Raw genomic sequence first — 12,652 nt, 5'->3', positions numbered from 1 at the left:
ATGATGGTCGTGTCCTCAGCATATCTGTAGATGAAGTTGGAGCTGTTTCTGGCCGCACAGTCGTGGGTAAACAAGAAAAACAGCAGGGGGCCAAGCACAGAGCTCTGAGGGACACCTTTATTGATGGTCAGCATGGAAGAAAGCTTTCCATCGACCCTCACAGTCTGTGGTCTGCCAGTCAGGAAAACCATAATACACCTGCATAGAGAGGTGTTGATGCCATTAAGCTTCCTGACTAGTCTGGAAGGAACTATTGTGTTAAATACATGCATCTTAATCATTCAAATGAGCCAGGGCAGTGTGAAGAGCAAGGGAAATAGCGTTGTCAGTGGACCTGTTACACCAGTATGCAAACTACAGGGGGTCTAAGCACCCAGTTACAATTGTGTTAATGTGCCTCATGACCTGTCAAAGCATTTCATTATGTAAGCACTACCGGTCTGTAATCATTAAAACAGGTCGCAGTATTTTTCTTTGGCACTGGAATAATGGTAGTTTTCTTAAAACACATGGGAATGGAAGATTGTAAAAGTAAAAAAATCCATAAAAACCGTGGCCAACTGGTCTGCACAAGACTTAAGGACCCATCCAGGAACGCCGTCCGGGCCGGTTGCTTTCCGCGTGTTCACCTCTCCGAAAGTTGCCCTGACTTCAGCCTCCGTGACAGACACGCCTGTATCATCAGCGGCCAGGAGCACCGGCAATTCCATGATTCCCTTATCAAATTGAGCGTAATAGGCATTCAGCTTATCCGGGAGAGAGAAATCCCTTTCAGTGAATGTAACACTGCTTATTTTGGCTTCATGGTTTGTTATTGTCTGAATACCCAGCCAATTTGGCGCACATCAGGAGAGGCAGCTTGTATTTCTATCTCGTTGCCTTTAGTGTCCCTGATACCTCTCCGCAGATCATACCTTGCCTTCTTATAAAGGTCCAGTTAAAGGCCTTCAATTGTGCCCACGGCTTATTTCAGATATCGATGTTAAACTATGGTTTCTGATTGGGGAAGAAGCTTCCCGTCTTTGTGGCACAGTCATCCACGCATTGCTTAGTAAAATCAGTGATGACTGCAGTGTACTCATTCAGGTTTGCTGATGAACTTTTAAACACAACCCAGTCCACAGATTCAAAGAAGTCCAGCAGCACTTCAGCCGTCTCCTCCGTCCAGTGTTGAACTGTTCTTGTGGACACATTCTTCCACTTCAGCTTTTGCTTGCAAGCCGGCAGGAGAAGCACTGACAGATGATCCGACTGTGCAGGGGATGGAGCGGTAGGCGTCTTTGAGATCGGTGTAGCAATGATCAAGAGTATTCGCACCCCTTGTTGGGCATGCTGGTAATATTTCAGAAGAACTTTCCGCAGGTTGGCCCCCGCAACAACGGATACAGTTTCATAGCTGTTAATGGTGGCATATAATTGACTGAGTGCAGTTTTCATGTCCGACCGAATGGAATATACACCGCCGACATAATAACAGATGAAAATTCTCTAGGTAGGTAGAAAGGATGACATTTTACAGTAAGGTATTCCAGGTCCGGAGAGCAAAATCGCTTCAGAATTTTCACGTCTGAACACCAAGAGTTGTTTATCATTAGACTACACCACCGCCTTTATTCTTACCAACCGAACCAGACCGATCCATGAGATTGGTGGAGTATCCGACAAGTTGAACGGCTGAGTCAGGCGTATTGGGGGTCAGCCAGGTCTCGGTGAGACAGAGAATACAGCAATCCTTGATGTCCTGCTGATGGCTAACCTTCTCCTTAGCTCATCCATCTTGTTCTCCACGGACTTCATGTTAGCCAGGAAGACACTCGGGAGTGGGGTCCGGTAGCCACGGCGCTTCACTCTCGCTTGAAGTCCTTCTGCATCTGTCGCATCCGCTGTCTCTGCACCGAGTCAGGTGGGGGGGGGGGGGGGGGTGTCCGTATGCAGAGGTACCCAAGATAGTAGATTTGGATCCAAATAGGATATTACTGTGTTTAAATCAGCGATTCTTGATCCAATGTCCACAACCACTTGTCGGTTATAAATAATTGCTGAAAAGACAGACTGGATACAAATTCCACAAAACAAAACAGACAAAGACACAGACGAGGAGCAACACATAACACGTCGCCACTTTCCGGCGCCATGTTCAGACATGCAGCAGTAGTTGACGCAGTATGACGAGTCATCCTATTAAATGTTCATCTGCAGTAAAGACACTTTCAGACCTGTAAGATTCCATCACCAGTATATCTTATTTCAAATTAACATATAAAAAAACTGTTTACCTTAGACATCTTGATGTCTTAAACTGGCAATGATTGTGAATGTGAATTCATAAAATAACAGTCAATAAAAAACAAGTGTTCATGCTTTATTAATGATTCAGTTATTGGTGTGCTTGACCATTTAGTCTGCTGCCATACCTTCAACACTTATCTCCGAAATGTGTCCCTTCTGTCCTCGGATAAACACTTTCAAGCAGGATAAGTCTGCACGGACATGCAAACTGATTACATCTTCAAATTTGGACTTCTTAGGAGCTATGAAGCAAACAAAATTCACAGTGAAATCATTTTCATAATCCACCCTATTGTAGCTACAGGTAGAACACAGGACCTTAGTACCAGGAAATTGGGCACACATGCAGATTAATAAATAATTGACACATTCATGTCTTAGTGAGGTCTAGGAAAACCACACCATATCCTGAGAGCACGGGGCTGAAGGGGGACTAAGATCACATGACTGAGCTTTCCCTGGATGAGATACCAGTTGAGCACAGGATCACAGAGAAAGGGACAATTTAGAGTAGCCAATCATACCTAGCCAGCAAGACTTTCAGGGGCCAGATGAAAATCCATATAAAACATGAGCAGAACATATGCCAGACAGAAGGCACCCCAGTCTGGCATCAAAACCAAAGAGAGCTGTGAGACAGCAGTGCTATAACTGATGTACAATAATTAAGTTTAACAACTAATGCAATCTATTTGTTTATTACGCTGCAACAGAACATAAAATAATGTTCCCATCATAGCCCTAAATAGGCATTTCCCCACATAATCATACTATGCAGTTCTGAAATCAAGTTTGACGAAAATCCAGCACTGAATATGAAAAGACTGAAACAGAAAGACTGTATTCAGCAGAAATCTTGCACTGCAGACTAGTGAAGGAGATATCATTTTTCCTGCCTATTATTTATATAGATTAATTGAACAACACCTACAAAATCAGAATGTTCTACCTTCTAACTACAGTATGTCATTTTACATTGTCCCAATACAGGCAATATAATCAGTGATTGCTCATACTCAGTTTTTTGGCTAGACTAGACTCTTCTTTCTTCTCCTCTCCTGCAGCAAGGGCTGGTTCTTCTATTGTGTCTTTCTTCTCTGACACTGGTAGGAGGTTGTTCAAGAAGTTAATGCTATTCAACAGAGCTTCAATGTGCAAATGCACATCTAATGATGAAAAGTTCACCTTAAAAAATCGGAAGGAAAAATATTTGTCAAACACACTATATTTAATATTAAACTTAGTATTAAAAATACACTGTATAAAGAAGCTTGTAAAGTTGTTCCACTTAATTTACAGTCCAGAGGGGTTAATTTGAAAAGAAAAAATGCCTTTGTGTTCCAAAGCTAGCCACCACCTTGTAGTAGTTTCACAAATACAGCAGAATACAGCAGTATTCATTCTGAATAAAAAGTATTATGAAAGATTTTAAGATTTAGATAACAGCAATAAATGAATACCTAAAACTAATCTGATGTAGAACTATTGCACAGTTTATCAGGTAATGGAAATTTGAAAAAAGTAATAAATTATGTAGAATTACCTTTATAAGCTGCTCTGTATTTTTATAAGCAGTTCTGAATTCTGGCCCATTCTTATCTGCCTGCAAAAAGAGAACATAAATGTCATTTTTAGTGAAACAGAAAAGCCTGCTATAAAACTGGAAAAACATAACGTACTGAATCAAAATAAATTTAGATAAAAAGTCTTATAAACTTTAAAATAATCAGTTTAACTTTATTCCTAATATGTGATCAAAGACACTTGAACTAGACAGTTTTGCAATATTATCTTGTTTTTAGTGATAATGTATTAGATGATGCTGACAGGAAACCAGCACATTTCGTTTTTATGCTAGGAATAAAACATGATAGCTTGATTGGGACAGTTCTAAGATTACAACTAAACTGCTAATTTTCAATATCTAATTTTCAAAATGCTTACAGTATTTGGCAGTTTAGTGCCTACAGATAAAAACTTTCCAATACTTTGCAGTTATCTGTACCATACAGTAAGTATAAAATTAACATTGATCAAAAGCCTTATTAATGCTTCCAACATAACTTTTGATGGATACCTTAGTATACTCTAAGGTGAGAAGATCGTCCTCTGTATTGTCTAGAGTTGTGATAATGTGAACTGGTTTATCTTCAGTATCTATAAAAAATGCAAAAATGAATTCATCATCTTAGCATCAATCTCATTCATCACATACGTACACTCAAAGGCTCGCTATCATAGACTCCCAAAACCTGTATATTGTAAGTAGTGGGTACACCCCGATAGCATTTATGAAAGAGTCAGGTGGGATCTTCATTTAGAATCGCCAGCATGATATTGTGTTCAAAACACAAAGTGTGGAATTTTCTAAAGGAAACGTATCCCAAACCCAAGCATCCTGATCATGACCAGAGCCACATCTCATAAAGCCTCATGGGGCAGGGTGCTCACCACCCTTCCTCTTGGACACCAGGGATGGAACCCTGTGAGGGACAACTGAAAGTAACTTATCTGGGTTTTGAGGACTTTGAGGAAACAAGAGTACCTGTAGAAATGCCACTGGAAAAATTATGGAGACTACTGGAAAGATTATGAAAATTCCATATCGAAAGAAACTCAAAGCCAGAATTGAACTCGGCATCTTAGAGCAGTGTGGCACCACATCTAAGCACCAAGCCACTCCTTAACATATATGTTAATTTCACAAATAACATATATCCGGCATTTGTAATTGATCTAATTCTCTCCATCTAGGGACACACCAGGCAAATTTGTGCCTCTGACCTTCATTTTTTAGAGAAGTAAGATTTTCACTAAGATCACAATCTTCTTAGTAAAATCTTTCAGGAAAGTATGATCAGAGCTCTGCCCCAAGCTGAGCATTATATACAATTCTGTCAATAACAGTGATGAGTGGCACAGGTTACTCTAAAGTACATCCACCTCAAGTGTTCTGTAGACAACAGAGAGTTAAAGGAAAACCAATTCTCTTTTGTTCACCTACCCATATATTCTGGACATTTCAAGCAGATCTCTCTCAGAAAAGTGTTGGATGTCATATCAAATGTTCGTAAATTAAGTTCTGTACCAAGTCCCTCGATGTCCAGGTGCAAGACTGTCAGCTCTTTGTCTCCAGAAAGACGGCATATCTGTACCGACAGCTGCGTAAATCACAGAGAACAATAATTACAAACCTCATTGAGGTCCACCATGCACATTAAAAGAAAACTGAAAGTAATAACCTTAATACATTAATGAAAGACCCGCTCTATATCATTTTTGCATCCGATGGAAAAGTACTCTAATTAAATATTTCTCAAAGACTAAAAAGATCACACTGCAATGGAAGTTAAAATTTAACTACATTATCTACATTAAGATTAATTCAAGCAGATAAATTCCATTTACATTTACAGAACATGAAAGAAACATACTTCATTGATTTCAAAGGACATCTGGAACTGTGTCATGTTTTTCTTGGGATCGTGCCTCACTGCCGATTTCTTCTTCACTGAAACGGATCTTTCCAGAGAACCCGTTCTTGCTTCAAAAAATGGTAAATCCTCAACGGGAGAGCTTGGGGCATCATAAAACTCTTCCTCAGATTCTGAGAACAGGCAATGGTCAGCATTTTTTCAGTATACTGATGCTTTTTAAACAATAAGGTCTGGAGACCACATTAAAAAATAAAAATAAAAATTCCAACCAATCTATATCAACTTGCATGACCTCTGAACAAATAAAGCAGACAACAATCACTTCTATAGGCTGAATTATTACTTATTATATCTTTAAAAGAAAAACAGCGTTAAAATGAAACCACACCTGACTCAAAAACTATGGAAGACCGAAGACTAGCCATGGGCTGGTTTCTTGGTGTTAACTGAGGAGTAAATGTTTGTTTGGCAACCTGCAATAAAGTGAAAGAAGAGGACACACTATCATTTTACAGACCCTAATGAATACATCAGTGTCTCTAAAGTCATTCATTCAATACACATACTGTATGCCCCCAGCAAAACAGGCAAACATAATCTGAAGGAAAAAATGGATTCCAAATAGCTTAAGAAAGGTCAACCACATGTGCAATGTGATCACTAAGTGGCAATGTAAGGTTATAAAAAAGAAACCTTGGCTTAATCTGGATATAAACAAAATATTTCACACAATAGCCTAAATCTACTTTTAACTTGTAAGGTCCTTAGAATTTCTATTGTAGCACAACAGTGTAACATGTAGAATAATGCTACTTAAGACAATAACCTCTTGTAATGTTATATCAGGGCAAGTAGGAGTACTTTAAAAGCACACAAAAAAACTCTGTTTACCTTGGGAGCACTGTGAGATGTAGAGGCACGTGGGGCAGGACGACTTTCTGGAAATGGGATGCTATCAATTAATGCCAGCACACCTCTCACCTTCTCATCCGAAATGCGAACCGAAAGCAAGGGCAACTCGCCCGACACTTTGAATCTACAGGGAAGAGAAATACAAACTCAGACCAAACTGCAAAGATGCATAGTCGTCAAATCAGGCTAAGAATGTTTGATCAAGTCTGCAGCAACAAGACAATCCACAATAGTTTATGGTATATTTGAACCCTGAGGTTCAATTGTACCAAAACTATAAACTATAAAGTTCAATTGAACTATAAGGTTCAATTGAACTCAAAACTATAAAGCCTTATGGTTTCATAATATCCAATGATTTTTAGATATAAACTGAAACTACTGAATTCAATAGAATTGTTGTCTATTCATATACACCTCCAAATAACACTAAATATATCAGTGAAATACCACCTTTAAATATGACCTTATTGCAGACAAAATGCATTCATCAAAATGATCTGTAATCTCTAAGCAAACAAGTTAGAAAACATATTTTACAAGGCAGGGGTTTTGCCAGTTTTTATTTAAGCTGTGACACTGTTTACCACATTGGTAAACGGAAACACAATTGTTTTGATTTCATTAAGTTATTTTGACAGAACCTGAAGACATTTAATTAACTCACTAATAACTGACACAGCATATTTTTCCATGTTAGTGTCAGACATGGAAAATGTCTCCCATCAAAAGCTGACCAGTTTATACCTGTAATTTAATTTAGAAATTCAAACAAAGGTTGGAACTATGCCACCATATTGTTATCACTATCATTTTGAGCTAAAACATGTGTGCTATGACTCGGATTCTAGGTGGCAGAACCGGACCTCTACATTTAAAGTGTGTAAAAAGTCTGAAATAATGTTCAGAAATTTTTAGCCATAAAAAAACACAGTGAAGACTAAAAGTGATATGTTCAGTACGATTACATGTCTAATTTACATACACAATTATATGTATATATGGTAAGGGGTGCACCAAGTAAGAACTTACTTAGGCATTCTTGAATCTGTTACAACCATAGCTCTGCTGAAGATCACTTTCAAATCAACAGGTTCCAAAATGTGAAGAGGAGATTGTTTTAGTTTCCGCACTTTCTTCCAATTTTCATCTGAAACAAAAATATGTACACTGCAAATTTACTAAAATTACTTGAAAACGTACATTTTACTTAGACACGGAGAAGTACTGTATACACCTGGTTACAAAGCACTATTTTCACATCAGAACTTATGAAAAATGACTGTTCTTTTTAAACAAATTCTGAGAGCTTTTATTTTCCTTTGACCTTGCAATCTGAAATGGTGGATCAACATTGTGTGTGCATGGCACTTAAAGAACATAATGCATATTCAATTCAATCACAAATTAACTCATGGACAAAACATTAATTTACCCATGGGATAAGCAAAATATTTAATCCAGTTAACAAAATAAGCAACACTTCCGAAACCCAGTTAAATAGAAATGCTGCTTTGATCTCAATGATTATTCAAAGAACTTAGCATGACAGCAACATGAAGCCAAATCTTGGAAGAATAGAGCACAAGACAAACGAGAGCACACATTTGCACCCCTAACTGGATAAGATGCGAGTCCATCACAGGTCCACAAAAATCATAATTTTCTACAGCATCATATTCTGGTTCTCAAGGACTAGAAGCTGGATATGACTGGTATGTAAAACTCTGCGTTTTGATCAATATTCAGATTGTGACAGTCATGTTACATTTGTCTCTACTCCTTTAATTGATCACTTTGCATGCATTCATCACTCATTAAAAAATGTATATGTTTTGGTGAATTTTATGTGCCACATCAGATTATAAATAAAATGACCCTGTCTTACGTTGTGCAAAACACTGGAAAACCAATGGCAGAAGTCATAGTAGATATTGCAAGTAATGACGCCATTAGCAGTTGCATCAACGATGCTTGGAAGTGGGACATCAGCATCATGACCTCTTTGCATGTACAGTCAGAAACAAACCACTGGCAATATAACCATATTCTCATAACCTTGGAAGTGACCTTTTGTGAACTGTACAAATCAGCAATGTCATTCCAAATATAACAGGAATTTCTAAACAGTCAGCTCAGGTATCACTTATCGTTGAGAGGCACTTCAGAAGATCCTTAAGCTGTGGTCCCCTAGCTGTACTCTTTATGAATTATTAAAAAGATTGAAAAGAAAACCTTATTATTTACCATATTTATAAAATAAACAATTGTAATTGTGTAATTTACTGTTCACTTACATAAACAGCATGTAATTATATCTGTTTATTTTGCTCCATGGATCAAGATCCCCAATTTGAGATCAAATAGTGTGAAGTACAGTATATCTTTGGGCACTTCAATATTGGAATTCCCATATTCTTTACATTTTCTTTGTGATTATATAGTTTACATCTGACTAGCCTGTAAATGATATAAACAGTAACTATGTATGACCACGTTGCTAATGCTATACATTTTTGCTTATGATTTTTTCAATTGTTCCTTACTAGCTTACTTGCTATGACAGAATGTGATTTACGGTATATTGCACTTTTTCCTGGTTAAATAAATCTGGATATAAAATGTTTTCAAAGCCAAAGCATCCAGGGATAATTCACACAGGATTGTGCTCAACTACAGTGAACCATCAACTACTGGTATTTTGGTCTAATGAGACCAGATTCTGTCTTGATCACAGGCGAGTCAAACATTTGAGACAATGTGAGGAACATTTTTTGCTGCATTTTGTTCCAGAGCCCAACAGATAAGGAGAAGGATCTGTCACTATATAAGCTGGAATTAGAATAGTGAAGAATGAACCTTGTAACATCAGAAGAGAAGCTAAAGCTCTGCATAAGAAAACCTACATTAAACACTTTTGACATCCTGTCAAAGTGGATCATTTCTTTGCAGAAAACACTTACAGTATGAGCACACCAGTGACTTTGCAAAAAACTGTGTACCAAATTGCAACCAAAGATCTGCGTTTTATACTATAGAATATGCATTTGCATTTAAAAATAAATGCATGCTTTCCAAAAACTTACCTGGTTTACTGTAAAGCAACTGCAAACTGCTTAGCTGCACATCAAAGCTGTCATAGGCTCTAGACATAATATCCTCAATAGTGCTCTGTCCCACTGTTAGCTGGGGCAGATCTTTGCGACTTTTACTGGTGACCTTTACAAAAAAAGAGGTGAAAAGTTAATTCTTAGAGAGACTACATTTGTTCACAACTCTTCCCTTTTCCCTCACAGGATCAATAAAGTATCTATCTTTTCTAAGCAACATAAACCATAAACCATCTAAACAATGTCTAAAGTCAATTACATGACCTATATAAAAATATAAACACCAATTATTCATGAAAAGACCTCCTAAAAACTTTCTGATAAACAAAATGAAGCCCATTTACCTTGAAATGTCCAAGGTCCAAGACTACCAGGTTTTTAGAAGAATCATAGAAGCCAGTTTGTGGAACAATTACATATGAAGCCATGAGGTTTATTTTCAGATCCAAAACTTTCTGTGTCTCAATAACATACATAAGGCCTAAAGATAAAGACAATACATCTTATATGAAACCCACAATATTTACCCCAAAGAAGTTAAAACTGTCCATAGAAAATAATTTTTACTAAATGTATGCTAAATAAATATGATACCAAGGTAATTGGGTTTTTCTTTCATTAGTACTAACTACAAAACAAGCTCAAACATGGAAATATTGCATTATATTAAGTGGATATTGCACTGGTGGTATTGCTTCATCCAGTAACAAGTGTATGCAAGCAATTTACATTAAATGCCAACGGCAAAATCCGATCAAATGTCAAAAGAAGTACATCTAAAGCATTAACACAGCAACAGGAATTAAAAAAAAAACAAACCTGCTACTGTTTTTTTAATATACTGTAAATCACTAGAGGCAAGAACATTGTTTGATGCATGTTAATTTATTTGAATCTTTCTACCATTTAACTCATACAAAGGAAAAAAAACAATTTGCATAAGGACAAATAGGCTTTATATCAGCTGCTTAACGAAACCAGCTCTTAGCTACAGCCCTCATAAAAACCAAGAAATGTGCTGGATGACCATTACCGTTACCGTTAGTAATAACTACATGATCCAAAAAGGCCTGAACATAAACAGTAATTTATCTATCCAGAAACTTCTTGTTTAAAGATTCCATGAATGGCACTGTGTGGGACTGATGACGTATACAGTACAACAGAATGAAAAGAAAGTGTGGTGTAGCGACCGACATGACGTAGAAAGCTCTTGAAGTTGATCCAGCCCTCATCCTGAGTGAGATCAGTGGTTGAGCATCAATCTTTTCTCTTCTCACAGCTTCAAAGGACTCCAGCAGTGTGTCATCAATTTATGGATAAGTGTCAGAGACCTGGGGCTCATAACCTTTTATCCTTTCGTGCTTTTCAACATAAAAAATTCACCACATAGAAGAAGTCTATTGGCTAGCCAAATAATTATGGATTCCTTGTGGCAGTAACTCTTTTACTACACTACCTTCAGCTGCAAAGTGGGTATAAATGAAAGATTTGAGAGCGGAGCTATGGAAGTGTGCAAGCTACAGAGGAACAAATAGAGATTACTTTCATGCTGAAAAGCAGAAGGAAAATGGACAGAATGAACAGCACACCTAAATAGTCTCTGAAGCCAAAATACTGTTTTATTTTCTTTCTACTTTTCACTACGGAATTACATTTAACTTTTACTAAAACGCATCTGCCATTAAACTAGAGTATATGATCTTAATTTTGTCTAAGGTTTATCAAAAGCATGACTAGTAATAGCAATTATGTACAGAGCTTTGGTAGCACATTTTGATCCTTAACCTCATAACTAGGAATCAAATATAACTTCACGTTAAACAACACAACCAAAATCATTCCTCAGTCTCTGGAATTCAGAATTGAACATTTTCAACATTCACCTGTTGATGTCCTGTCCCTGAATTGTTCCAATTTCATCAAAGTGGCGGAAGTCAGTTCATCAAGCTGCAACTCTTCAGGTGGCCTGAAAAAGTCTGACATGCTGTTCACTGTCAACTGAAACAAAAAAAGGACAAATTAGCATGATTAGCATGATACATGGAACATGCATTGAAAATATTCCTTCATGAGGATTATAAAATAAAAGTATATATATTTTTCAAGCAAGACATTTAGTATCAGTGTTCATTATAAATGAATATGACTTCCTCTTGAAACATATGATGTTTAATGTACTGTATGTGCTGGAGGACAATTAACCTTTTAATTTACTCATTCAGTTGAGTGAGCCTCTTTTTAATACAAATAAATATACCTAGAGATACTCACAGCATCGTACACAATTTCTAGAGGCTGAGACTCTATTCTTAACCTCTGGTCTGCACTCTCATCGACAGGGTTGGTCTCAAACATGACGCTCAGCAGTGGATTCTTGTTTTCTAGGGCTACATTTCGTGACGACAGCAGGGTCGGCACCAGTTTGTTCCTTGGCAACCCGGTGACTTCAAATGAACTCAACTTTGCAGATATTCTAAAAGGATAAATTCCAAAATACAGATATCAAAGCAATTTTATTCTTAAACTTAAGAATATAAAGGTATTTATACCTTATAAAGATAAAGACGATGAAGAAGAATTCTACATTTCTTAAGAAGAAAAAAGCATGAAATACACCAAGATGAGTTCCCAAGTTGCTTACCCAGCATGGAACAAACATGGAATACACCTCAACGGACATTGGGTATTTCTTGACATTTGGCGCACAAAAAAGTTCTGAAAGCTTCTACCAAGCAACCAGATTGCCCACTACTTCTAACAGAACTTTATCTTTCTATATGCAAATCCTGGTGAAAAATGCACATTGTGACAAATTAACTAAGTAACTGGCCATCAGAAATACTCTGAATGTAGCATAATTTGAACTATTGAAGCATTTGAACCATAGACACCTGAAGGAGG

The 12,652-nt window shown here is 37.3% G+C and overlaps 1 protein-coding gene across 2 annotated transcripts in view; it reads right to left on the bottom strand.

Annotated features, from left to right (window-relative positions):
- The window catches only part of vps13a (vacuolar protein sorting 13 homolog A), a 73,265-nt gene that overhangs the window by 39,349 nt on the left and 21,264 nt on the right, over positions 1–12,652 (bottom strand). For both annotated transcript variants that reach the window (XM_088630158.1, XM_088630159.1), the window contains exons 18-30: positions 12,023–12,224; positions 11,635–11,749; positions 10,093–10,229; positions 9,725–9,857; positions 7,671–7,788; positions 6,618–6,762; positions 6,115–6,199; positions 5,724–5,896; positions 5,294–5,450; positions 4,367–4,446; positions 3,833–3,892; positions 3,306–3,474; positions 2,415–2,531 (exon numbers count right to left, since the gene is read on the bottom strand). In XM_088630158.1, coding sequence (XP_088486284.1) covers positions 2,415–2,531; positions 3,306–3,474; positions 3,833–3,892; positions 4,367–4,446; positions 5,294–5,450; positions 5,724–5,896; positions 6,115–6,199; positions 6,618–6,762; positions 7,671–7,788; positions 9,725–9,857; positions 10,093–10,229; positions 11,635–11,749; positions 12,023–12,224 — 1,691 coding nt within the window. The remainder of the gene's footprint in view (positions 1–2,414; positions 2,532–3,305; positions 3,475–3,832; positions 3,893–4,366; positions 4,447–5,293; positions 5,451–5,723; positions 5,897–6,114; positions 6,200–6,617; positions 6,763–7,670; positions 7,789–9,724; positions 9,858–10,092; positions 10,230–11,634; positions 11,750–12,022; positions 12,225–12,652) is intronic.

This window comes from Lepisosteus platostomus, chromosome 4 (genome assembly GCF_059453375.1).
Source record: "Lepisosteus platostomus isolate fLepPlt1 chromosome 4, fLepPlt1.hap1, whole genome shotgun sequence".
NCBI lineage: Eukaryota > Metazoa > Chordata > Actinopteri > Semionotiformes > Lepisosteidae > Lepisosteus > Lepisosteus platostomus.
The sequence above is the reverse complement of the archived record's forward strand: the minus strand, read 5'-3'. Positions and strand labels throughout refer to the sequence as shown.